This window comes from Clytia hemisphaerica, unplaced genomic scaffold (genome assembly GCF_902728285.1).
Source record: "Clytia hemisphaerica strain Z4C2 unplaced genomic scaffold, Clytia hemisphaerica genome assembly, whole genome shotgun sequence".
NCBI lineage: Eukaryota > Metazoa > Cnidaria > Hydrozoa > Leptothecata > Clytiidae > Clytia > Clytia hemisphaerica.
Window position 1 is genome coordinate 189,000 of NW_027103708.1, and position 27,557 is coordinate 216,556.

The 27,557-nt window shown below is 37.6% G+C and overlaps 1 protein-coding gene across 1 annotated transcript in view; it reads left to right on the forward strand.

Moving 5' to 3' along the window:
• The first annotated feature begins 339 nt into the window (after nucleotides 1-339).
• LOC136804160 (uncharacterized) overlaps nucleotides 340-27,557 on the forward strand; it is a 37,329-nt gene continuing 10,111 nt past the window's right edge. The window contains exons 1-19 of the mRNA XM_067060894.1: nucleotides 340-3,739; nucleotides 4,134-4,288; nucleotides 5,190-5,304; nucleotides 7,175-7,400; nucleotides 9,050-9,247; nucleotides 9,899-10,095; nucleotides 10,281-10,421; nucleotides 15,882-16,558; nucleotides 16,852-17,878; nucleotides 19,284-19,517; nucleotides 20,169-20,987; nucleotides 21,333-21,541; nucleotides 22,891-23,098; nucleotides 23,308-23,552; nucleotides 24,224-24,661; nucleotides 24,967-25,293; nucleotides 26,219-26,393; nucleotides 26,767-26,974; nucleotides 27,249-27,382. Coding sequence (XP_066916995.1) covers nucleotides 340-3,739; nucleotides 4,134-4,288; nucleotides 5,190-5,304; nucleotides 7,175-7,400; nucleotides 9,050-9,247; nucleotides 9,899-10,095; nucleotides 10,281-10,421; nucleotides 15,882-16,558; nucleotides 16,852-17,878; nucleotides 19,284-19,517; nucleotides 20,169-20,987; nucleotides 21,333-21,541; nucleotides 22,891-23,098; nucleotides 23,308-23,552; nucleotides 24,224-24,661; nucleotides 24,967-25,293; nucleotides 26,219-26,393; nucleotides 26,767-26,974; nucleotides 27,249-27,382 — 9,133 coding nt within the window. The remainder of the gene's footprint in view (nucleotides 3,740-4,133; nucleotides 4,289-5,189; nucleotides 5,305-7,174; nucleotides 7,401-9,049; nucleotides 9,248-9,898; nucleotides 10,096-10,280; nucleotides 10,422-15,881; nucleotides 16,559-16,851; nucleotides 17,879-19,283; nucleotides 19,518-20,168; nucleotides 20,988-21,332; nucleotides 21,542-22,890; nucleotides 23,099-23,307; nucleotides 23,553-24,223; nucleotides 24,662-24,966; nucleotides 25,294-26,218; nucleotides 26,394-26,766; nucleotides 26,975-27,248; nucleotides 27,383-27,557) is intronic.

Below are 27,557 nucleotides of genomic sequence, written 5' to 3' on the forward strand. Positions count from 1 at the left end.
TGAAATCCCCAGTCACAAAAAATATGGGAGTATCAATCCCCATCGAGTTTCAGTCCGTTCTTTTTATCCCCACGTGTTTGTGAGAAGGGGTGTATTAGCGGCTGCCGTTTAAAGCCCACAAAATTCTATCGGAGAGGAAAGGGAAGTTGCAGTTTAATTTGTCAACATCCCGGCTAAAAAGCTATTAGGTTTTATACCTAAAAGGTGAGGACTGGGCCTCTTTCTGCCCTGTGGATGGAAAATTTTTACCGAGCCAACGAATTCGATCGAGTTAAGGAGGTATTTAGGTTCTCAACTCAACTGTACTAATATTCCTTTTTTAATAGGACCACCTATGGGATGCCCAAGGTCAACAAACCATTCGGCAATATTACCGTCTCCTATTGTTCTGTTGCTAAGCGACAAATTGACGTCACCAGTTATTCGGATACAGATACAGGGCCGTTGGAAATTCAATTTTTGGAAAGTACCAAACAGTTGTTGAAAGACATGCCAAGATATCCGTTGGTTGGATATTCAGAAGCGGATCTTACCATTTACGTTGTCCCGTCTACGAAGACGGTTTACGGGAATCAAGAGTTAGTCTTCTACATTCGAGCTATTAATACGGTAACGAAAAACTTTGTGGACGAGGAAATCTGGATTAACTTTATTGGTTATGAGGACATCCCAGAGATCAACTATGGTTTTCAAACTGAGAATAAACTTTTGCTAACCAACGTTAACAGTCAAGTCTACTATTTTTATCAATTTGTTGAAAATGTTCAAGAATTCTTTGGCTGGCCAATCAACAGTCGGGTCATCAATATATACGATTATGAATTTTTATCAAGCGGTGGATTGAATATAAAATATCAGAATTGTACAATCAGGGAAACACCATGTGACGATGGCGCGAATTTTCGCATCTTTACAAAGTATAAAGGCTCCGAGGGAGATTTTGCCGAATACAAACAAGCCATGCTACCAATCTTTGATGCTTTACCGGTGACAACTCAATCTATTGGTGTTTGCGAGATTCCCAATAACCAAGCGATTATGCCTTGGATGGAGTATTTGCGGATTTATACGATCTTTCCGGAGCCTTGGTATAGCTACATCTCACCTTACCCGGGAATCTTCGAAGTGAATTTCGATCAGGTTTTCACACATGAGAGTGGCGATTTTGTACGATACGAGCTCATTTACGGCCCCTACGACCCAGTGCCCAAAACCTATTACCAATTTTTTCATACCAATTACACTTTGAAAACCAATACGCTCTTCGTACAATTACTGGATGAGGCGTATGTTTTTATCCCGCCACCCGCCCCGCCACGAAACACAAGTTGCAATTGCCGTATGATCAAAAACCAGTTTTCAGGTTTCGACCAGCGTAACATGCAGGGAAACTTTCGACCGGACATTTTCATATACGGAAATTTCGAAGTGCCAAAAAATTATTACTTGGTCACGTTTCATTTCCATAGTTTTAAGACCCACGGTTGGGATATACGTGTTAAACACATGCATTATTTCATGAACGCCACTATACGCGCGCTCGGTGAACAATACCGCACTTGGATATTCTTAAAAACATTCTACATGGACGCAGGTAATGCTACTTGGGGTTTACGCGTATTCCCAGGGTGCAATTTTACAATGATACGCCATGTTCAGAAAATTATGTTCGGGTCTTACACCGACAAAACCGTTTCAGATTCTTTCAACACGTCATTGTCTACTCAATTCACACTGACCGGCATCACCGAAACTTTCCAAGGAGCTTGTAAAATCGAACCCCCGTTCAAGAAACGAGATTTAGACATTCTCCAAATACCTCTATGTGGAATATACCGTTATCAAATCCCTGAGGATACTTTTGCGGACAACCAAGACGGGGGTACTCGTAACCTCACCATCAAACTAGTTGATAATACCCAAAAAGCAATTGCAGATTCATCGTGGATAGGGTTTGACACAAAAACACAAACTCTATACGCCAATCCGACATCATCGATGTTATCAACAAGCAGTAGCCAGCGTCTTTTTACATATAAATTCATAGTCACGGACTCTAGTAACCAATCTCTTGTGTGTGATTTCAGTGTCCAGATCACTGGTGGTAATGCACCTCAAGTAGCCTATAAAATCACCATCAAGAGTGACTTCGATTCTTCCACAACTTCAAACACCAAATCCTATACTCTGGCAACTAAAGTATCAACATGGACAAAATCAGAATCCAATTTCTTGCTGTTGGACAACCAGTTAACATCTGACAAACAGACTTATCTGGCTTTCTCTCAATGTTCGTGGAGATACGACCCATGCGAGACGACCAAGATCGATCAATTTCATGACCAGTTCTTTGATTCTTCAGGACAACCAAAAAATGACTTTCTAAATCATCTCGGACCACAATTCTCCAATATTCAAATCTCTTCATCTACCTCAGGCCCTTGCATTGACGACAAGCCGCCGAAGGTTGTTGATCCTTGGGGTCCCTTTACCCTATCATCATGTCTCACTTTTAACCAATTGGTTCCTGAGAACACCTTCCTAGATGATGAGGAAGGGAATGCAAGAAATTTGAAGTTGACATTAACACCAATGCCACCGAGAAGTTCCTTTCCCGAATGGGTCTCTTTTGATACTGCAACCCAACAAATAACTATGGTGCCCTACAACGCATTGGCTGACCAAACTTTCCAATTCGCCTTAAATGCTGAAGACAGTAAACAGCAAAGTGTTTCTCAGAATCTGCAATGGACATTACCATCAAATCCGGAGCCTCTATCGCACGTTGTTGAAATGAGTTTCCAAGTTTCTTCGGCAGCATCTTCAACATTGAACACTTTTACATTAGTTTACAGCCAATTGAGAACAAACGTTCAAACGTATTTCACAAATGAACAATCTGATTTTGTGGAATACTCATCTCTGGTGTTCGGTAGTCAAATATTGACAGTCAAATGGTCTCATTGTGGTATCTCCAGGACTCAATGTGAGAGAAGTCGTATTGAAGCGTTCAAAGATAGATTAGTAGCCAGTGATGGTGCTGCAAACTCCAACTTTAAACAATCATTGCAAGCTAATTTTGATGTTATATCAGTATCAGTGAAACTCCAAGGAATCTGCATCGACGAAGAATCAAATCCAATAGTTGAGAATCCAATACCAGATCAAAAAATTCAATACTGTGGTAACCTAAAATATGAAATCCCTGAAAATACATTCTCAGATAAAATTGATGGTGGAACTAGAGACTTAAAACTAACTGTGGAATATAAAGGATCGAGCACACTCCCTGACTGGATATCATTCTCAGAGTCGAGCCAAGAATTTATTGTTTTCTTGATCTCGTCAAAACCAGCTGCTAATAATATTACAATGTTTGATGTTACGGCTACCACCGAGCGTGGTAAATCAGTTACCACTAACATTACATTCGTCATTACAGATACTCCCTTACCTAAAGAACGAAAATACGTCAAATTTGGACTTTCAAGTCAAGCATCACTGAGCACAACCTCAGACCAGACAGCCACTCACCAAGTCCTGATTTCGTTTATCAATAAAGTGGCCACAGTCTATGGCTTCACTGCTTCCAGGCTTACAGTTTATGAGTATGGTTCTCAAGTGATGTCTAACTTACAGTTCCTTTCAGTTAAAGTTATGAGTTGTGGATTTCAAAATTGTTCTGCTGGACAGATTGAGAAAATGACCAGACCAGAATTTGTGGCTTTCGACAAACAAGGTATGATTTACATTTAATTACAGAGCCTTAACCGGCTCTCTAGCTTGCCTGTTTTAATTTATAGTAGGCAAACAGTAAGTGTTGGCAGTTAAAGTCTTTGCTTGAAAATATCGAAAGAAGTGATTGCATTGACGTCAAAAGAAGGGCAATGCATTAAATTTAGACAACCAGCTTTCTACCCTCTTTAGTTCACAATTAGAATAGGTATGTTGCCGTAATTTACACTATGAGAAAATGAAAAATTAGATCTCGAAAAAAAACTTTTCAGCAAGCTCAGATCTTATTCTGTTTTTGCTAAAACTGAGATTTAAATGTCTTAAATGGTGTGCGACTAAACGCGACTAAACTCCTACCTCTCAATAGATCTTACCAATTTTTCTTTTATTCACTCAAGGTTTTCAGCCCGATTTCAGTATTATGAACTCTGATATGTTCGTTGCACAAACAAGTGAGTGCCAAGATGAAATAGTGCCACCTGTCAACTTGCAAAACCTACAACCATTCAGTGTGAGAAGATGTACCGCCTTTGAGGAGGAAATCACGGGAGAGGTATGTACAGTCCCCTCCCCATAACTGAAACGTTAACAGAATACTCGGGTAATGGGGAGCTCAAACTGACCTTTATATACCCTGGACCAAGTTTCTTAATCCCGGCCAAGCGAAATCTTTGATCGGAGTACCCTAATGGTGCTGCCTACTCAATAGCAGTGTAAATGGATCGAGAGCGCTAGGATCTACTTTCCCTAGAAAACTTTTGATGATGTAGCGCCGTTAGACGTTAATTCTTAACACTATAATGGCTTCTTTACGGGTACCAATTCAAAAAAAACTTTGATCAAAGATGGTGGATATAGCTTGGTCCAGGGATATATAAAGGTCAGTGGGAGCTCATTATAACTGGTACCATGAGTACCACGGCTTTGAAATGTAACCTGTGGCGACGGAATGAAAGAATTTAATTGCACTCTGAATAAAATCCTCATTTGTCTGAAACTCGGTTGGGATTTCCATTCGATTTAGGGATAAGGGGGTCGAGTAGTGGTGAGCCATTTACAAGAAGATGGGTTTCCAAATGTTCAAACGGTTGAAAATGTAATTTTTTTACTTTCCATCAATGTATTGAGCTCTTCCAGAAAATCGTCCGTACATAGGGGTGGAGGATATAGTGTTCGGGGGTAGTGAAAAATCTACCAAATTTACCTTGTCTGGGAGGTAAATTTGCTCTGTTTAGGGGTAATTTCGCCCTGTTTGAGGATAATTTTGAATGTCTAGGGAGTCAACTGATGCTTTTCCGGGGGGCAAACCTGCTGTCCAGGGGGTCAAAAGTCACAATGTCCGGGGGGAGGGAGTAAATTTCCAAAAAGTGTTATATCTTCCATATCCCATATTCAAATTTTTTCTGGAAAAGCCTATTACTATTTGACAACTTTTCTTTTAACTTCATTGACAGATTTTTCAAGATCGTGCAGGTTTTTCGAACCTCCGTTTCTTAATCATGACTGTTAATGAACAACCTATTGATCCACAAAATTCATGGATTGCTATCGATGGTGCAAAAATTACTGGTAAGATAATTCGAATGTCTCCTTAGCTTGAACACGTTTCATTCGTCTTTTCAGTCTTAACCCTTTGAGTGCCAGGGTCCTTTTTTCTAAGTTTTTTTTAAAAAATCGCTAGTTCAAATTTTAAGGGCTTATATCTCCTGATCTAGAAGGAATTAGAAGCTCGTATATAGCTCGTTGGATAGCTTAGAGTCTCTTCTTTCTTTTGGGCGCCTTCGGCGCCGCCCGATTTAGGAAGGGCGTGGTGGGCGGCGGCCAGGGGGGGGGGGGGTAGGTTAGGGAATTAAAGCAGTCAGGCCCGCTGCGCGGACCTGACTGAACTGATGAAAAGGTGCCCAGTGGTAAAATTTCAAATCAATTCACTAGAAGACAGAATAAAGTAAAACAGGGCCAAATTTGGAGGTTCTTGGATCACTCGTTGACCAAAAATAGTCAAAAAACAGTCAGAATCTCAAAAAAGTGAATTTTTGTCAATTTTTTGCATTTTTTTGACTTTTTTGCTTAAAATTTCGCTGGAAAGACTCACTTTTGAATTTTTTTTTGCTTGACCATAAAGGACAATCTAATTCCTACGAGTTCGACCAAAAATAACGATTTCTAACTCAAACTGGGCATTACAGGAGGGCTTCGCCCTCCTATATAGCCCATGTCGTATATATACGACATCGGCACTTAAAGGGTTAACAATGCCATATTAACCTTACTCCATATCTTGTAATATTCATGAATCGAACACATTGCATTCCCCGTGCGTGTCGGGTTATTGAAACTGCACTGAATAAGCCTGTACCAGGCCAGGCGATCTTATCGTCTACACAAGATCACTAAAAAGGGGAATAGTTTAGGAGGCGGGACAAATTTGAAAGTGGTGGTTAGTTCGGGGCGGAGTAAGCGTTTGCAGAGGTTTTTACAGTGTTTGTTCCAAACTCTACCGCCACTCTTTTTCCCATTAACCACCCTGACGCCCTCTGACTCTGCGCATATATATTTTCCCGCGTTTACTGACCCTCTAACGGACGATAGCATCGTCTAGTACCAGACAGACACGGCTTCTCGATTTTCTGAAATGTAAAACCTGAAAATATAATATAACAAAATGCTATCAAAAAAGTTTTTTTTTTCTCGAGCTCTTCAAATCACTTTCAGCAGAGTTAACAGGATAGTTTGTTCGTCGACAATCTGATCTAGGGCTTGAATATTTTCCGACGCCATCTTTTATTTTGGTTTTTATTCTTTAACGAATCTTTAAATCAAACTTAATTTTTGCTCCACTTGTTACGCGGTGGCAGAGGGTCAGGGAACCATGTCCCCTCCCCAACGGTGCTATTTTAAGGGGGTGTCAAAAAAGAAAATTATGTAATTTAGTAAACCCAGCTGCAGCAATCATTGAAACGTGAAAATACGCTCATTTTTCTACGGAAGTTGAAGCCCTTTCACAATTACCTTGCATTGTATTGGGTAAAACATTGGTTTGCTTTCTGCTCGCTTCGCATGCAATTCAATCATTGGGGTTGGAGCCGGCCAGGACGCAAAAAGCAAAATAGCTTTTAAAGGGCGCCAGATTTTTGCATTATCAACCCAGAAAATCTCTCTTACCACCCCAGCTGGCACACAACGTTGTTTCAACGTTTATCTAACGTTCATAACGTCCATATAACGTTAGATGAACGTTGAAACAATGTTGTGTGCCAGCTGGGACGCCACTGGTAGGAATGATAGTCTGACTCTCGCACTGCTTTAGAAAAAGGGATTTTGTAAATAAATACCCATGTGAATATGAATTCTTCTACTCAGGGAATCCCTAGCTAGCAAGATAGTATTATAAAATTTTATCTTGAAACTTTTTCTAAAAACTTTACTTTCGATTTTAAAGGTGTGGTAACTAATGCCGTCTTGAAGTCAGGATTCACTAAATACAATGTAACTATACGAGCTATCAACAAACACAATTTACATAGCGACACGTGGGTAGAGATTACTATCCTGGGTACGGCGCCTCAGTTGTTTTATCAGTATGAAATGACGGTGACGGAAGATTCAAGTTTGACGCAAAGCTCGCAATCTCCAGGGCTAGCACGGCAGATTGATATGGTTAAACGGTAAGTGGTATTTGATTTTAGTATGTTGTTACTGGTTACTGTCTGGCTAAATATATTTAAAGGTTTTGTTTTTAAAGGTTAAAATTATGATCTACTATCTAGAACGCCCGCGCGTGGTTTTTAAACAAACGCCGGGTTGAAAGTAAAATCTATCGCTAGATTTCAAAAAATGTAGTCCTCAGAAACAAAAGAACCGCTAAAGATACAATCCGTCGTCATGATTGTGACGCGTTCTAGGCGCGTTCTGGATGGCTTCACTTTTTCTTACCTGGGAAAGGTAGAGATTCTACTCTAGCCCTGTGGGCTTTAATCTCAATGGGCGTGCCATACATTCCATAGATTTATAAAGCCCGAAGCGAAGGGCTAGATGTCGTGCCTTGGCTGAAAAGTGCGCCAAGGTTAGGTAGGAAATCCTATCTGGGTCGTCACGTGGCATTACAATAGAATTTCAGCGCTTGACCAATAGCTGCACGGGTTCTCGAAAACAATAGCAGCAATATTTTTTGCGATATTCCCTATTATTTGCTTGGAAGAGCTTAAAGCACGACATCATCTAACCCTTCGGGTTTTATAGAATCATACATTCCCTTGGTCTAATTAGTGAAGTATCTTATAAAAACTTCAGCTCATCTCTTTTCTCGAGAGAGACATTGACCATTGTCATTGACTCATTTGAATTTCCATGTACACATTGTCATTTGTAAATACTGTATGTATCCCCGAAGGTACCTAAACATTTGTGAACGTTGATTATATCTAATGATAATGGTAATAACACTTTGTAAGAGGTCTCTGTAATGGTTTCATGTGGTAGTCCGTGTAAAAGGGATGCTATTCTCAGATTATGTTTTTTCCTTCTGAATTTTGTTATTTAACCATAGTCCATATAAAAAACCCTGGTCACGTTTCTTTCCATTGTTTCTTACATGAACTTGCGTTGAGAAATTAGATTGTTTTGCTCAATTTTTGATCATGTGATTAAATCTTAAACAAATCCCAAGGGAAATAATTGGTAACGTGATAAAAAACTGAGCAAATCGATTTTCATCTTTTGATAATAACAAAGGAAAAAGCTAACAAAAAGTTATAACAATAAGCTTCCAGACCAGTGTTTTTTATACGGACTATGATTCAACCAAGGCTCTAAACTAAAGTATAACGTCAAAGATATTTATGATATTGATATGTAAATGTAGAGAAACAGAGAGGTTATCAATAATCTGTCTCAAATGTATGTGGACACTTTGCTTTTTTTTAATTCACAGCACGTATATATGTTGAAAGCTATACACCTTTGGAAAGATATTTCAAATGTGAATAATCCAATAGATTGAAGATTGAAAAAATGAAAAAAAAAGTGAAGATTTTTCATCTGTTTCATCGTACTCTAGATTATTTTAAAACTTTCATTTCTTGATATTTGAATCAGTCAAGAAAATCTAAATTTTTGTATTCTTAAAACAAATTTCAATTGCATAATTCTCCTCGAAAATATCTTTCCAACGGTGTATAACTTTTTAACAGAGCATAAATGGGTGCTAAAAATTGTTAAAAAGACAGACAGACAGACAGACAGACAATCGTAAACCACGTCTTGGATGCATTCTTGTTCTTATCTAATGTTCCATGCTTATTGTTTTTAATACTAGATTGAAGCAAATGTTCACGTATGACATTGTCAATGTTGTTGAATACCAGCAGATGATCAATAATAAGCAGTTTAACTTGATTTGGAGTGTCTGTCCTCTACCAAACAAATGCACAACAGAAGGGCTTTCAGAATCAGAAAAGAAATTGATCCAAGCCGGCCAACCAACACAAGAGCTGATCACCCTTCTTCAAACTGAGTATGCACAGTCTGTTCCTCTAAAGAATCCTGCATTGTAACACGCATGCGTAATATGTCGTTCTTTAAACCATATGTTGTTAATTCCCGTGATAAACAAAGAGGATTCGTAGGGGTGGACAAACTAGCCGAGTCGGGGTTGTGGACGGCGAAATTTATCGTTGTTATGAAATTTGTCGTTCTTTTTGTCTATTTTTAGTAAATGTAGGATTCTTTAGATAAACCTCTCGCACTTGGGTCTGATTTTTCTACGATGCAATAAGCGAAGATTACATAATAACATTGCATAACCTTAGCGATCAATAAAATGAAAATTAAGCGCTAATAAATTGATCCGCTTTGAGTTTATCCCGACGCCAAAATAATGTAACTTTTTGGACTCATGACGTAATCTTTTCACTACTAATTATGTAGTCAAAATGGCATCTCGTCCTACAAATGGTCTATTCATGATATGCACCATTGCAATGTCTTCCACGAACCCAACAGCTGATTGGTTGCAAGTGACGTATTGACTGATTTTACGTCACTTACAACCAATCAGCTATTGGGTCCGTGATGTAATGTCAGAAGACATTGCAATGGTGCATATCATGAATTGGACAGCCAATAACCCTTAAAACTAACAATTTGTTGCTCCTTTCCCAATCAGATATCAACTGAATTCTATCCAATCCAAAGATTCTGAAGCATGCAGTGGACCACTTAATCCACCTGTACCCACACAAGACCCCTTGGAAGTGGAGGTACCTCTGTGTGGTGGGTTTCGTTACCAGTTCCCTTCTACATTATTCACTGACGAAGATGGGGATGCCAGGAAACTTCATTTATGGCTTTTAACACCTTTAGGTAAGATCTCATTTGATGGTTGATTGCATTTGATTTTTCTATTCTTTTTGGTTATTTCTCAGTTCTCCTCATCAATTTTTTCCCAAAGTTTTGGGCCCTCACTTCAAACGCCTCGCTGGGGCCCATGAACATTGAAGGATTTGACAGGACAAAGCTCTTAACTGTTTCTACCATTGTTTTACCAGGTGCACGAGCTGGCGCATTCCATGATTGGTTATTATACATTGAGAAAGACCAAACAATAGAAGGTGTTCCAACATATGTTGATGGTGCTCTATACAACAAAGAAAAGACGGAACTGAAATTGGTCGCTACTGACTCGACAGGTATACTACCTTGTTACTATCTTTTTATCTTTCACCAAATAAACTGTTTAAAAGATATGAAAGATCTTTCATTTCAATAAAGTTATTGGACCATTCCATCTTGTATCAATACAGGAAGGGGGGGGGGTGGTCGAACATTTCCAGGGGGTACTTCGATAAGAATTCCCAGGACGTCTAAAAGAGTATTTTTTCATTTTTCCAGGGGGTGAAAAATTATTTTCAAATTTCCAGAGGTAAAAAAGTCTGATTTTAGTTTGTCCATCGTCACTTTAAGGTAAAAAAAAAATTGTTCAAGGAATTTTTTTTTGCAAATTTTTCCATTTACCAGAGGGTATCCATACATTCCCTGGAAATGTTCTTTTACTTTAAAAGGTTCGTCCACCCCCCTGTATGGAAATTTAATGGAATGGCCCTTTTTTTTGCAATTAATTGCTGGTGTTGTAGTTTCGAATGAGAATATATAGATTGCGACCATCCTTAATCGAATTAATCAATCGATTAATTTTACTTTAAAATTATGAAACAAGTTAATGCTGGTCGAAATGAGTTATTAAATCTCTTCATAAAGAAGTCAATCGAAAATGAATCGAGTACCATCAATCGAATCCAATTAAGCTCAAGAGAAAATGATTAAAGTTAATCCGGTTGTTACGATACCAATCAACCACTTGACTCTTATTTTTTCGGTAAACACATCAACAATTGCCCTGATATTAATTTATTAACACATATAGGGGGGAGGGGGTATACCAACCAAGATTTCGAATGAAGGTATGAAAGCTAAACCAATCAAATAACAACCCCCAAATGTAGAAAAGATTCAATTGGTCATTTGTTCAAAATTTACACAGTTCAATAGTACTTCAGATTTTGCTGAAAGGATTGATAGTAAAGCTAAAAAGTAAACATTTGATTACTTTACGTTGCCAAACCACTACATATCGAAAAACAATTCATCTAAACTACACGTTTATTTCATAAGAACATCCAAAATTTTTGAAGCCTTGGGATGTTCTTAACCTTTTGAGATTAAAGCCTAAAAATGTTCTTAACATGTTCTTACTTTCACCATTTTGTGAGTAATTTTGTCCATTTTCTTAAGAAATTGGCCGTTTTAGAGTCCAAAGTGTTAGAATGTTCTTAAAACTTGTTCTTAAAGTTTTGGCCATGGAAGCCTCTTATATAGTTTGTTCTTATAATAAAAAACGTGTATTTACATAAAAAAACACTACTAATAAACTGGTAACAGAGAGAGACAGTCAAGACGATTGATTAGTGCAGAAATAGAAAGAGCAGAGAAGCCCCCAGAGAAGCACAATCAATTGACATGGGTTCTAAATTCCTTATTTTTGTTATTGTGATGGTACTTCCAATGGGTTCTATGAGTACTGAGTTATTTGGAGATTTCAAAATGTTGAGCTGCTCACAACACAGGAACATCACTATTACGATGCAAGGAATAGATATCAGTTTCATGGACAATTTCTTTCGTCGCTTGAATGAGCTAGTTCAAAATGAAGCCTGTTTTAAAGTGAATATTCATCTTGTGGAAGATGGTCGTGTTATCTCATGGCTAGAGACATCTAATTGGAATCATATCGTTAGAAATTACGATGTTCCTTTAGGATGGGTGACTAACAAAGATAAAAATAAATCTATTAACGATTTAATCAAGCGTTTTAGTAAAGATAAATTGATCGGGAAGCAAACATTTGTATTGATGGTAGGCGCAGAGAAAAATTATTTACATGCAAAAGATTCTTATCAACTTCTAAAAGATCTTAACGAAGATCCGAAATTTGATATTATCATATATTGCTATTGGTGTCCCGATGAATTTTGGATGTCCCTGCATCGATTCATAGTCAGCATCAAGGATAGATGGGTTAACGACCCGTTCGAAACATTAAGAATAAAAGATCTTATAGATGTTATAAAAGAACCAACTTTTGATCGTTATGATTTTGCATATCGATCCATTATCTCGAGAAAAGACTTTTTCAACGAGACTTGCTTGAACGGCGTCACCAGAATTCACGTTAGATGTCTTAGGTATTCTGACAGCTACGTAAAGCCTGCTATGGCAATATTGCGAATAGTAAATGCAAAGCGAAGTAGAAAACATTTGGAGCCTTTGCAGTTCATTTTTTACGTTGTTTCTGCGGGCTGGCTTTCAAGAACGTATAAAGCTCCAAATCTTTTATTTGTTTATGGGTTCTTCTTTAATACTGTTGACGATGACCAGAGTATTTTCATTCATAACGAAGAATATGAAGGAAGGGACTGTCGACGTGTTTTGGAGCGAGGAGGTCATTGTTATCGATTGGCTTCAATGGCAGAAATCTCGGACCTCCCGTTAAAAACGTTTAGTAGCCCAGATGAACTTTTTGAATTGATCAATGAAGATGTTTGTAAAAGGCAAAATGATTGAAGGAGGTGTGCTCCCTTTTATTTGTAAAACCTGGTCTTCAAAAACAATAGCGGTATATTATAGTTACACATACATGGATACATAAAACGGAAATGTAGTACTTTTCAGTATAGCGTTCTCAGGGTTGTCGGAAAATTTATGCAACAGAGCACAATTTTGTTACAAAGTTATTTTATCTTATACATGGATTTTATACATACTTTTTAATGCCTTTAAAATGTATCATTTCGAAAAATATCTAAACCACGAAAAGCAACCTATTGAGAGGATGATTACCCTCTGACGTTAGATAACATTCTTACCCATTGTTAATCGCCAGGAAATACACTCAATTTTTATTTTATAAGAACATCCAAAATATTTTGCAGCCTTTGGATGTTCTTAATATGTTCTTATTTTCACCTTTTTCGAGCACTGTTGTCCATTTTCTTAAGAAATCGGGTGTTTTAGAGTCAGCAAGGCCTTAAAATGCTTCTAACTTGTTCTTAATATTTTGACCATTGAAGCCTTATATGTTCTTATAAAGTTTGTTTTTATAAAAAACAAAAATATGTACCCTCAATTTTGATATACCAGGATAACTAGGCTATTTTTTCAATTTTTCTCAATTTTCTGGTAAAATCTAAATAATTTCAGCCTTGAGTCTCTCAAATTTTTCAGTTGCTTTGTCGTCTCCTATGAAACGTAATCTAAAAAGACCTTCCATAATTACTATATTACCGCCAAGGGTTGAATGCGAAATTTAAGGATTTGTTTGGTGCTAAAATCTTCGTCTTTCCATCCAGAATTCAACAAAAGAATATCAATAATAATGGGGATTGATTTTTTCGGACTGTACGCCCCAACGCCCTCGCAGCCAGCTGCATCTGAGCAAATCACGCCATATCAGAGGGTAACGGCACTTTCCACGGTTTGGCAAACTTCCTAGCTTCCATTCTCCTTAGATAAACAGAGCGTCTAACTTTCTTTCTGTAAATGGAGCTGTGCAAATTCTGGTCAGAAAAAGTTCTTTCTATCAGGATATTTATGGTTTATAAAAGTGACAATTTTACCCAAAAACATTTCCTGTGTAGTTAGCCAAGAATCATGCCAAGTAATAAAATACGAATCTCAGTTTGTTACCCATCCGTGCAATTAATCATATCTGCTCACTTTCTAGAGCACTGGAATTTCGGGAGAAAAGGTCTCGTGAAGCTTGACAGATTCTTTTGGGGAATTTTTAGATTTCACAATGTAGTAATCCCTGACCTCTATTTGCAACTCTGGAGTTTATACTTGTCATATTTCATCGGGACGAGATGGGGTTTTTCAAAGCTCTTATTTGATTTTGGTCGTTAACCAGTAATAAAACAATTTAGTTACTTTTTCTAAAGAACGCGTCATTTTTATTACTTCAAATGACCAATTATGATTTAAGTATGTTATAAAAACTCCATCTCGTCTGCTTTCATCGCAAATTTTTAGGAATTTGGTATTCTACAGGGCGCGGGCGCAAAAAAGATTTGGCCAGAAAAAAGTTGTGCCACAATAGACCTTTTCATAAATTACCTCACGAACATCACTTGCCTCGTATTCAAACAATTACCATGGTGATTATATCCCTTGAGACATTAAATGATTTTTTTAATAATAGAAAGTAGTTTTAATAAAATCCGCTGGGAGTTAATCACCATGGCAATAATTTCAAAACGAGGCAAGTGATGTTCGTGACGTAATTTATGAAAATGTCTATTAGTTCCATAGAAATTATATTTCTTGTTTGTTAGTTGCGCTGATAACCTCGTCATAAGGGCTCTTTACTAGTCTCTTTTCTCATGTCAGATACAGAATGCATTTCAAAAAAACTGGTTGATTTGAGACATTTCATTCATTGTCTATAAAATTCAGTTTCAGGGGATAAGAGACAACGTCATTCCCTTTATAAATAACATTTAAAATAAAAGGATTTATAATTTACTGACAAAGAAATTTGGTTGAGAAATGTATGGTCAGTAAGTTGATAAAATATCTCCAAGGACATGCTGAAATGTCGTAACATAACAAAGAGAAGCTATTAAAGTTTTAAAATTTCTATGGCACTAATTGCTCTGTGACAACACTCGATATAGCCAATTTAAAAAGTATCTGTTACAAAAACACAGTATTTACATTTAGAAGTACAATTTGAGTGCCAAACTTCTAGAAAGAAATTCCTTTTAAAAATTGTGGTTGACCAGGTTTTCAATATACAAAGCAATCAGGATCTTTATGAAGATAAAATGAAATATACGGTGTAACTATTCTTCTTTATTCATGTTATGCACCACTGCAATGACTTCACGAAATTATGCAACTTTTCTGTTTTTGTTCCACCGAATACTTCACTTTTTCTGTTGTTTAACCCTATTTGGCCTAAGGGGGGGGGGCTGTTTCTGTTCGGAGTTCAAATTATTGGAAATAGCTCCTGAAATAATAGAGCTTTTGCCGTGAAATTTTCTGTAAATTCCTAACTTCTTTAGCTTCAAAATAAAAAAAAATTGACACCTAAAAATTTTCACACCTTGAGCATGATGACGTTTCTGACAGTAAGGTGTCAGAAAAATTGACACTTTTCAAATACAAATTTATTTTTAATGTCAAATATCGTTTAAACCACAATTTATTGAATATTTAAGATAAAATAAGCATTTTAAACTCAGGCAACTTTTTTCTAAAGCCTTTGTTAGGATACAATAGCTTTTTATAAGAACAAAGGAAATTTTCCGTTTTTGCTCACTTATTTGGGCATGATGAGTGACGTCATCAAAAGAATTTTTTGTCAAAAGTTACCTTATGTGACAAGGATCCAAAAAGACCTACTAGATCAAAAGTTAAGGGGTGGTACAAGAAAAGCCCCCCTCCCTAGTTCTGAACCGCCCCTAAAAGCTTAGGTTGAATAGGTTTAAGTGACGTGGGTGGAAAATTTTAAAAGTTCTTAGAAGACTCTCCAGTGGTGCATATTCGTGAGAATTGTAAATAAATATTTAATCCGTGATTTTTTTTCATCTTAGGTTTAACAGCAACCATCTCTTTCTACCTAACATTCAAAATGGTACCCCAACCAAAGTATAGATATCAAATCAGTCTTTCGCCATTCAACCCGCTCAAGATTGACGACTATCATACCTTCCTCAACAAAATCGGATCTTTCGGAATGCCAGAATTAGTCCGAAAATATATCGGATATTGGTCTTACCGAACTATCGCAAATGGGAATATGATTATTGAGTTTTTCAGCTGTAACGTCACATACAACCCCTGTAATTTATATAGACTTCAAGAAATCAAATCGGAATTCTCGGATAGCAATAACTTCCCCACTACCAAGTTTCGGGATCACATGGAACCCGATTTCAATGTTGGATTAGTTGCCGGTGATTACGAAGAGCCGTGTGGTCAATCAAATCCACCTGTTGTCATAGTTACCCCACCAAAACAAATAATCTACTGTTGCGGCATTTTCCAGTACACCATACCAGAGAGAACTTTCTTTGATAGTGAACAAGGATATACACGCCATCTTGATCTATCACTTACGTCATCCACTTTTACGATGACGTCATTCACGGAGTTTTCCAGCCAATCACAATTGCTGATGCTGATACCTTCGGCTTCCGTCATTTCGGACCACCAATCACAAACGTTTGTGTATCAACTCAAAGCGACTGATAATACGCAACTTTTCCAGGTAAAAACTGTTTTGAGAATCTCAAAAAATCATTTTTGTCAATGTATATTTAAAGTCTACCATACTTTTTTCCAAACATTGCTCTTGAGAGCAAAATGTAACTAAAAAGTATAACCTCGTTGGAAAGGTAAGGATGTAAGCTTTGTAGAATTTCCTAAATATTCGAAAATAAAGATGAACGGACTTTAGTTTTAATACGACGTCAGCAACATAGTTGATAGTTAGCTATTGATATGAAAGTCCCTGCGTCCAATCTACAATTTAACTTTTTTTCATATATTTTCCCCTTGCAGGTCACATCTTTAACCATCGACATACTTGGACCTTATTCCATATTACACGAATGTTCAATCAAAATCTCCATGACTAGACTGAGTATCGCATCATCAAGAACCAATCTCCAAACCATACAATACTTCATTCAGAGGCTAGCCAGCTATTTCCAAGTCACAGAAGAGGAAATAGGCGTGGTTTCCTACTCGGCCCAATCCTCTTCAACCAGTGTTGTTTTCATATGGAGTTACTGTTCATCTAATTACCGAAGCCAAGCATATCAGACCGATTCATCAACACTCAAAGTGGATTACTACAATCTACAAATCAAAATTTTACGATTACTTTTCGATGGTAAACGCAAGGTTCAAACAAGCTTTTTATCCGTATTCTCCAGTCAATTTAGCATCCAAAATGTTGAGACACAGTTTACTGGCCGGTGTCGTGATCTGCCACCAACCCCGACCCCTGGTCACCACGAAATCGTAATATATTTATCTTACGGGGGTTACGTCACACATGATTACCTTGACAACTATTTCTACGATTACGAAGACGGGGATGCGTTCTCACTCTCCCTCACGTTCCTGAACTCGCAAAACCATACTGTGCTTATAGACCATTGGATTAACATAGACTACAGCTTGCACACCATTTATGCGATCGTTGATGACGTCATTCGAGCATCATCTTCTTCGATTTTCATCTACTATTTAAGAGCTACCGACTCCGCCTCGCAGACCGCCTTCATAACAATCACAGTCCGTAGATACACGACAACTTTCGTATGGGCACCTTTCAATATAACCTATAGTCTACAGTATACAGGACAAAGCAGCATGGTCTATGTGCGCCAGTCACATTACTTGATCAACTCTATCATCCAATACTTCTCGTCTATAACGACATACGTTTTCGTTTTGGTCCGTGGTTTTTACCAAATCCCAGGCTACCCTCAGTATAAAACAATTGTGTTTTCAGTAGCAAGGGAAACATGCTCGTCAAAAGTTCTGGAGAAAGTGAAAACAGTTTATTCATCCGCAAACGGTAAGAGAGTTGTTATCAAATGTCCATGATATCCATATAAATTTCAGCGGCGTTTCTTTTAGCCATATTCCCTATATAAGAAAATGAAGATCTCCACCATATTCTTCCCTATACTAAGAAAATGAAAATCTCCACCATATCTCCCTATAAGGAAATGAAAATCTCCACCATATTCACTATAAGGAAATGAAAATCTCCACCATATTCACTATAAGGAAATGAAAATCTCCACCATATTCACTATAAGCAAATGAAAATCTCCACGATATCTCCCTATAAGGAAATGAAAATCTCCACCATATTCACTATAAGGAAATGAAGATCTCCACCATGTTTCCTATGAGAAAATCAAAATCTCCACCATATTCCCTATACTAAGGAAATGAAAATCTTCACCATATTCTTCCCTATACTAAGGAAATGAAAATCTCCACCGTATTCCCTATACTAAGGAAATGAAAATCTCCACCGTATTCCCTATACTAAGGAAATGAAGATCTCCACCATTTTTCTTATAAGCAAATGAAAATCTCCACCATATACCCTATACTAAGGAAATGAAAATCTCCACCATATTCCCTATACTAAGGAAATGAAAATCTTCACAATCTTCCCTATACTAAGGAAATGAAGATCTCCACCATGTTTCTTATAAGGAAATGAAAATCTCCACCATATTCCCTATACTAAGGAAATGAAAATCTCCACCATATTCCCTATACTAAGGAAATGAAAATCTCCACCATATTCCCTATACTAAGGAAATGAAAATCTTCACCATATTCTTCCCTATACTAAGGAAATGAAAATCTCCACCATATTCCCTATACTAAGGAAATGAAAATCTCCACAATCTTCCCTATAAGGAAATGAAAATCTCCACCATATTCCCTATACTAAGGAAATGAAAATCTCCACCATATTCCCTATACTAAGGAAATGAAAATCTTCACCATATTCTTCCCTGTACTAAGGAAATGAAAATCTCCACTATAAATTTTGAGGCCCCTTCAGATCCGTCATTCACTTTAGGTGAACGTTAAACATCGGTGCGTGCCAGCTGGTTTAATACACCCATTTTGCTTCTTTCATAGTTCATGTCCCTGGTTAAGAATTAACCAAAGAAATATCTGGTCATCTGAATTCATATTAGTCACTTTTGTCCGGAGTATTCCTAGGGATAAAGTTATTCTATCTAAAAATGTATCTCTTAGAATGCTTTGAAAGCGTAGATTTTGGCTCAAGACAAACTTGAAACATTTCTCTCCAAAACTGTTGGTCGAGATTGAAACAAAACTTCTACTTTGTTTTGTCGGGTGGTTGAAAAGCAGGGAATTAAATTTGTGTTGTGTTTTTTATAATAAAACGACAACCACTTCTCACTACTTCATCCCTTCTTTTTCAGGACAATTGGATTCAAACCTCAAATCATCTGTTTCACAAATGTTCACACTCCATCGTGTGACGTATGAAAGCACGTGTTCCTCGAATCCAGACCCTCCCTCCCCCGTGGATCCTCTCCCTGACTTAACCGTGTCTTATTGTATGGTCTTCAATTATAATTTACCATCAACGCTGTTTCATGATACAATTGACGGAGAAACGAATCATCTTGGATTGGCCTTGCTAGACCAGCATGGTAAATTTTAGATTTTTCTCTGGGTTTTTATTACAGATTGCCATGGTTAGTCGCTAGTTTGTATCTTCTTCAGTGCATATAACATCACTATATTTCCAATGTGCAGATTTCTTTACAAACTGGATAACTGCCTACAGATTTCAAAACATTTGAATCGTTCTGTTGTTGACAAGAATTTAAAACAAGATGGCGGACTAGTCGGCTCTACAACTGGACACGCTTCATTTTATATGGGAAGCCTAATCCACGTCGTTAGAAATTAGTCTTCCGATAGTTCGAGAGACAATCAAACCCCCCCCCCCCCATGTTGAGGAGCCCTTTTTTGGGAAAGATAGCCCCCTAGATTTTTTTTAATTTTTAAGACCCCTTTGGATTTTTATCTCATTTTTGGAGCATGTTTTACTGACCAACCTGGATTCCTTATTTTCCAGACCAACCTGGACGCCACACCTCCTCAACATAGGGGGTATAGACTATTTCTGGAACAGCCCATTTCTTTAATTCGAACTAAAGTGTCGATTCATATTCGAAAGTCTTAAAATAATTTTGGTAATTCGAACGAATTACCTTTGAAAGTATATAAGTTTTTTTTGGATTGAATTTAAAAAAGTGGACTGTAACAGATAAATAAAGATGAATAATCTTTTACAGGGATGTACGTATCAAGCAGCTCATGGTTCCAACTCAACGCTGCCACCATGCAACTCTATGCTGTTGCTATTCAATCCTATGCACAGCAACAATCCACATACACATATCAAATTCAAGCCACCAATAGCCGTGGTCTCTCAAATAAAGTTAGTTTCAAGGCAAGGATGGATGGGAAACCTTTTACAGCTGATTGCTACCTGTCTATGTCGTTCACGTATAAGTTTATGACTTCGAATGTTGTTGATATTGATGTTTTACAACGTTTCATCTCAATGGTGCAAGAATACTATGGACGTTCAACCAGTACCGGCAAAGAAGTCAAAATCAAAATGTTCACTCGAGTCTCAAACTCCTTCAATGTCTCTTGGAGTCACTGCGCTTTTCAGTATTCCAGTTTACAGCTGTCTCAACAAGGCTTGACAGAGAATGACCGCAACAGAATCACACAAATTTTCTCCAAATATTTAGTGACTTCCTCTACAGGGCAGATTTCGAACCAAATCATATCAGACTTCAAGACCTTTATGAGCTCACATTTTACTATTCAATCTCTCACAGCGAGCTACGATTGTATTGAAGAGCCTCCTGTTCCGAGCATCGATAAACTCAGGGTCTTCCCAAAATTCTGTCAACTTTTTAACGAGAGTATTCCTATAACAGCTTTTCATGACAGGCGAGATGGAAATACAAGGAATTTAGCCTTGACGCTACTAGATGAAAAGGGGCGACCAGTGTCTAGTGATAGTTGGTTGCAAATGGATGCATATCAGTATGTTTATGGAGTTGTGACGGAAGATGTTAAAAAGGCTGCACCACTCGGTAAGTTTAGCAAGTTTATGTTTGTGTAATTTCCTGTGACGGAGACGGTCAGCTTTCGATTTGTCTTGATCCTGATCAACCGAGGACAATGATAAACAAGCACTTTTATCGTCCTCGATTTTGTTGCTCAGAACTACGGGTTGCTTCAACTAGCGTGGTGGTTATCCTTTATACGTATCTACTGGCGGTAAACAGATAACAAAAACGTAAACAAAACTAGACTGTGAACAAAGTTTACCACTTGGACTTCCAGGCTATCATCGAGCCAGGTAGAACATTTTTCGTTATAGCCTGTGTTTTCTCTCATTTTCCAATCTATTCAATAATTTTTATTTTACCTGTTAGCTGGCTATCAATATTACGTCCAAGCTCGTGACTCCTCAGGGCGTACCGCCAACATTTCATACATTGTCAAAGTGGCGTCGTCCATCAAATCTTTTGACGTCTATTTTCGTTTGGGATTTCAAAGTCAATATGGAGAGAGTGTACCCACTGCGACGCTTTTGAACACACTGGTACAAAAATTGTCAAAGTATATTGATCCTGATGATACGGTATAACCTTGTTGTTTTTTTGAAGAAATGTATTACCGTGAAGTCGGGTAACTTACATCAGTGGAGGGAAACTTGCATAGCCATCAAATGACTGACCAACCAAAGCAGCAAAATTTCAAAACAAATGAACTACGCAGCTTCGCTCGCAGCTCTACTCTACCATTTTTGTTTTGATTTAACTTTGTATTTTAATGACCAGACAGATCATTCATTTAGGGGCTATGCATGTTAGCCTCAACTGATGCGAGTTACCCGATCTCACGGTAGTGAATTGCAAACAAGGTGAAGGTCGACCTCAGCCCAGCTACAAATGTTTTTAGTAGGATAGCCTAATAGTACCACTGCTCAAATGGGAGTCAATTTACAATAGAATACATCGAATAGTGCCATTTTTGGAAAATCTCCTAATAAAGGTTTTAAGGGCTCTGATCATAGTCAGAAATCTTGTGTTAAGCGATTTGAAGATAACTTTTGTTTTCGGTTCCTTGACACTTTTAACAAAAAAACTGCCTCTACAAGTTGTTTGGTAATTTATTCTGTCAAGAGTAATTAAGAATTTAGTTACAAAAATGACGTTATGAACTTTAAAAAGAAATGTTATATTACCCTCTTCATCAAAAAGTGCTAAGTTTTAATGGGTAATTAACCTTTTTGTTTCAAACTTTTTTTAAATTGTCCGCAAAAAGTTGAACTATTTAAAAAATTTCTAGCAAAAATTATGACTGTTTTTCTACGAAAAATTGGGATATAAATTTTTTCAAAAAGCATTATTTTCAACTCCACTGATGCAAGTTACCCGATCTCACGGTAGTGAATTGCAAACAAGGTGAAGGTCGACCACAGCTCAGCTACAAAAAAAGTGCTGATGTTATCAATAATTTGATGCCACCGATTATAGACATCTTGAACTAAGAAACAACTCCAACAAATCCCAGACCTTTATATCTCTTTAAAGTACTATTTTTATGTTGCAAGAGCCCTGACTACGGAAATAAAACTGGAAAACTCTAGTGCACTTAACGCTTTGACGTTAATTAACGATCAAGCCATCTGATCCAGCCTAAAAGGAACAGTGCTGGGTTATGGAGTTTATCCATCCAGCAACCTTGCTCCATCTGGGAAGCTCCACGATTACAATAAGATTCAAACTGAGTATAAAAGTTACGCCTCTGGCTCGATAAATTCATTATAATTGCTCTAAAAACGTCTTTGTATTTTAGTGTTTTGACGACACACATTTTTCTTTGAAAATACTCTTTGATCGCTGTATGCTTATTTCTTATAAACTTGAAATTATGTAAGCTGCCGAGAAATGTTATATTTCATGTTCTGGACTTTCATTTTCTTAGATTGGCAAGATATACGTCAAAGAATTAACATTCCCGAACAGCCTACTATTCTCACATTGCGATTTGTCGCCTGATTGCACACAAGAGAAAGTCGCATCCATCGTCCAACGTTTAACTTCATCGGCAGCAGACCAAGCGACAGCGGACTTGAAAAATTTCATGGCACCCGAAATCGTTCCTACGACTGTACGAGTTGACCGAAAACATGGTAAATTTTTTTTAAGAAATCCTGTTTTCATCATTGAAAATTTAAGAGATACAAGGGAAAGGGAGTCTTTAAAATCTGCATATGAATCTTGGTTCAAAAAAAATTAATGAGAAAGGGGAGTACAAAAAAAATCGGTTGGTGTCGGGATTTAAGCGAGAAAGTGATCGGTATACAAGATAAGATTTAAATATTCAATTATTGCTTTTCAGGGACATGTGGATCGATCAATTTCACTATCATAGTCACTCCACCGCCTCCAAACCCAACATTACCGGAATGCGGTTCTTTCACATACACCATACCGGACACTCTCTTCAAAGACATTATGAACCGGAACACCCGTAATTTTTACTTGAAGTTCTTAACTGCGAATGGAGAAATTATTCCAATGAATTCGATGATAAGAGCAAACGAACCGGCGCAAATTATCTACGGCATAAACACTATCACACAGGTACCATTTTTCTTCTCTTAACGGACCTTTTCATGAATTAGAGTGTCACGACTGCCTTGTTTTTGAAACTACAGGGTGTCCCTAATTAAAGTATCGAGTCGAAACACAACTATGAGTAGAAAGTTGTATGTGCGTGTTCACAAAATTGTATTTTAAGCTCTCGGCCCTCTTTTTTCTTTGTCATTACGATTAATTTATACGTTGTAACTACCTTTTGTAACAAGCCTGTGTGATGGAGAGCGTTCTTATATTTTAGCGATAACACACACAAACTTTTCTACTCAATCGCATGTTCAAACTCGATACTTTAATTAGGGACACCCTGTATTACCAAGGTGATTAATTCCCTTGAGTCTTCAAGTCTTACTTTTTTCAAATACTATAGAGTAAACTTCTTATGAACTCCTCTGGGAATTAATTACCATAGCAATATTTTAAAAACGAGGTAAGCATTGCTCATGACATAATCCATAAAAAGGTCTATTCTTTTATCTCTGATTTAGACTATGAGTCCGAGTACGCAGATCATAAATCTTCCATTTGTTCTTGTCTGTGAGAGGTCAAAGATTTGCTTTTAGGCTTTAACTTTATTGGTTTTCCCAATTGAAAATTAACTCTTAAGGAGTAATGACCAAAGGAAGGCATCATATTCTTATCCCCTTCTCTCAAAGGTATCACAAAGTATGGTATACACTATCCAAGCTACTCATCCAACTTCTGGAAACAAAGCGACCTCCACCATCATATTCAACACACCAAACTACTCAACCGTCCGTGCAGTTGCCGACAATCTATGTCTCGTAACCATAGAAATGACGTCACAATACAATTCCGAATACGATGATGTTAATCTCGTTTTCAAATTTATGTTAGCGATTGCTCAATATTTGAGTCTTCAACCACAACAGTTACAAATCTACAGTTATACACGCTGGGGTACTGGTTTTCCATACTATCTCTCTGTCACATGGACAAGTTGTTCTCTAACATCAGTCTTCATTCAAAATCCTTACTCGAACGCTTACTACACATCATTCTCAAGCATTTTACAACAAATCATGGTACTCCAGAACGGCCAATACACATCTATGACACAACGAATTCAACAGGTGAGCTTCAAACCCAAGGCCAAAACTTTTTTCAACAAAAAGTCATTCTTTTTTATGTTCCTTGTCGCTCTTGTCTCTGTTTTTGTTCTTGTTCCCTTCACAGAAGACCTTCTTGGAAAATACCTTCCAGGCAGCAGCCTAAAAGTTGTTTGATTTTTTCGATTCATCCGACGAAAAGCATATAGTATTGATATTACTGATGCATCTGGTGTATGTGATCAGCATGAAATTTGAATTTTTGTATCTTTTAACATCGTGATTTTCGAATACGAATTATAACATTGTTTTGATTTCATTCTTCACAGCATTTTAAAACAACCACTCTATACGCAATAACATCAATCAGAACATCCAATTGCACCAAACCGCCTACAACTCCACCGAAGCCTTCAGGACCAATGACTGTAACCCTTGCTTGTGGATATTCAAAAACCATTATCCCTGAAGATCTCTTCACAGACGACCCAGGTGGTAACACACGACAACTTTCTCTCAAGTTACTACAAACCAATGGTTCTGCAGTTCCGGACAACTCCTGGATTAACATTGATCAAAACCAGAATATCATTGCTATGCTGTCAAATGATACGGTCCTTAAAGCTGTTGATGCGAAATATGAATTCTTGATAGAGGTAAATAAAAACTTGGGAATTATTATACTTGACAACTAACCCAATGTGCAGGTTATTGTCTCTAATAAGCACCCCTTTGACTCAAAATTGCCAAAACTAAGGTCAAGGATTATGCATTGAGAAAATATTTTACCCACGGGGATTATGCTCGATCGATTAGGCTGTTAATCAAAATCACACCGTAAGTATTTTCTTACTAACTTCACTAGCGTGTTTTTTATGTTTTCTGCCAGTGGATACGGTAAGCTTTTATATTTTCTAGATATTTTTTTAGATATTACTAGTTAGGATAGCGACGAAAAATCGAAAATTTTATTGCCCTCTGTTTTGCAGGTTAGTGCTGCGTCCCTCCCCCGTCTATGAACGACTCCAGTTTACAAAAGCATGGATACATTAACCCCCTTTTAAACGATTTTTGCGTGTTGAAGAAAAATATGGTGCTTGAGGTTAAAGCCATTTACGGCTGTAGAGGGAGTTAAACCACAGGGAGATTCACGAGTTATATCCGCTTTATTCATGATATGCACCACTGCAATGTCTTCTGACATTACAACACGGACCCGATAACTGATTGGTTTTAAGTGACGTAAAATCAGCTGTTGAGTCCGTGAAAAACATTGCAATGGTGCATATTATGAGTACTCACGTTTTACTTCCACATGGAACTCATCTTACACTATGACATTGGGCTTTTCCAGAAAAAAAACCGTACACCCCCTGATGAGGAGGTCCATTTCCGTTCCAAGGGGGTAAGGTTTGATATGTGGCGGAATTCCATGAGGAGATACAAAAATCGGTCAAAAATAACTGGAATTCCAGGGGGTTACAGCATTTCCATCCACAGAGGGATGGACCTCCTCAACAGGGGGTATACGAATTTTTTCTGGAAAAGCCCATTCCCTAACTCTCTACTTTTATTTAACAGGCGACAGACAAAGATGGGAAATCAGCGACCACGAAACTGACAGCCAACGTGCCAACCCAACCTTTTAATCCAACCAGTATCACCGTCAAAATACTACTTCAAGCTAGAGCAACATTCGAAAGTGACTTGGTACTTCAGGGCCTGGTTGCTTCCTCCATCGACAGCCTTTTAAAATGTAATTCAGGAAAATCCTCCTTAAATAGTTGTCCCCGGCGATTTCTCCCAGGTCAACTGCCTCTGAAGACTGAAGAATTGAAACTGAAGAATTTCCGTCTGCCTAACCCTCACCCGGTTAATTCCTCCTGTGGATTATATTAAAACCCTGTTCTAAGCTACATACATCATCTTTGATCGAAGTTTTTTAGTAGGATACCCTGATAGTAGTAATCCTTAAATAGAAGTCAATTTACCATACAATACATCGAATAGTGCCATCGTACCATTTTTGAAGAAAATCTATCAAAGGTTTTGGTTAGTCAAGTTGGAGAAACTGCCTCCAGCGGGAGGGTTTATTTAAACATCCTTGTTATATTTTTAATCCTTTCTAGTTGGTGTCAGAGTTTTCGTATCAAGTGCCATCAAGATTGCTGGAATCTATGACCAATTGACATTTGACAGCTGTCAATCATGTGGACCATCTTCAGTGGCTGGCCTGATCAATCTCCAAAGAAATCAAGCTTCTCTACAAGCTTTACTGACAACCCAAGTGTTAATTGTGCAAATCAATATTATTGAACATATATCGAAAAATGACGTGTACGTATTCATCTTTGTATATATATAACCTGAATGGATTTCCTGTAAAACCAGACCTGATTTCTGCGGAATTTCCAAAATCCATTGTCGTAGTACAAGTGACCAGCTTGAGATATCTCATTTGAGAGATGTGAAAATTTAAAAATTTGCTGCTACCGTGCTACCAAATCGGTGAAAGTTTTCTGTAAGTGCGAAAATAACCCCTATATTTTAACTCGTATCATCCAACCATAAGTCAAATAACGAAAGTATGAAAATTGTTCACTATTTTCAGAGATTGCCAGGGCACTGCAGGTCATGTCGAAATTGATCAATACATTCCTTACTGTACACTCTTCAAAGTCGATTTTGCCGATATTGATACTGTGGGTGTATACGCATTCGATGTTGTCTTTCCGTATTCAAAAGGTATTTGCAACCTTTACGATTATGATTTCTTTCTTGGAAGCTATCTATCCCGTGGTATAGGAGAGCAAGTCTTCTAAGATCATACGGTTGTGATTATAATTATTCAATTCGGCTAAGTTACGTAACCTCCGTCATTACAGAAGCGAACGTTCGATTTGCTAAAGGACCTTTTGTT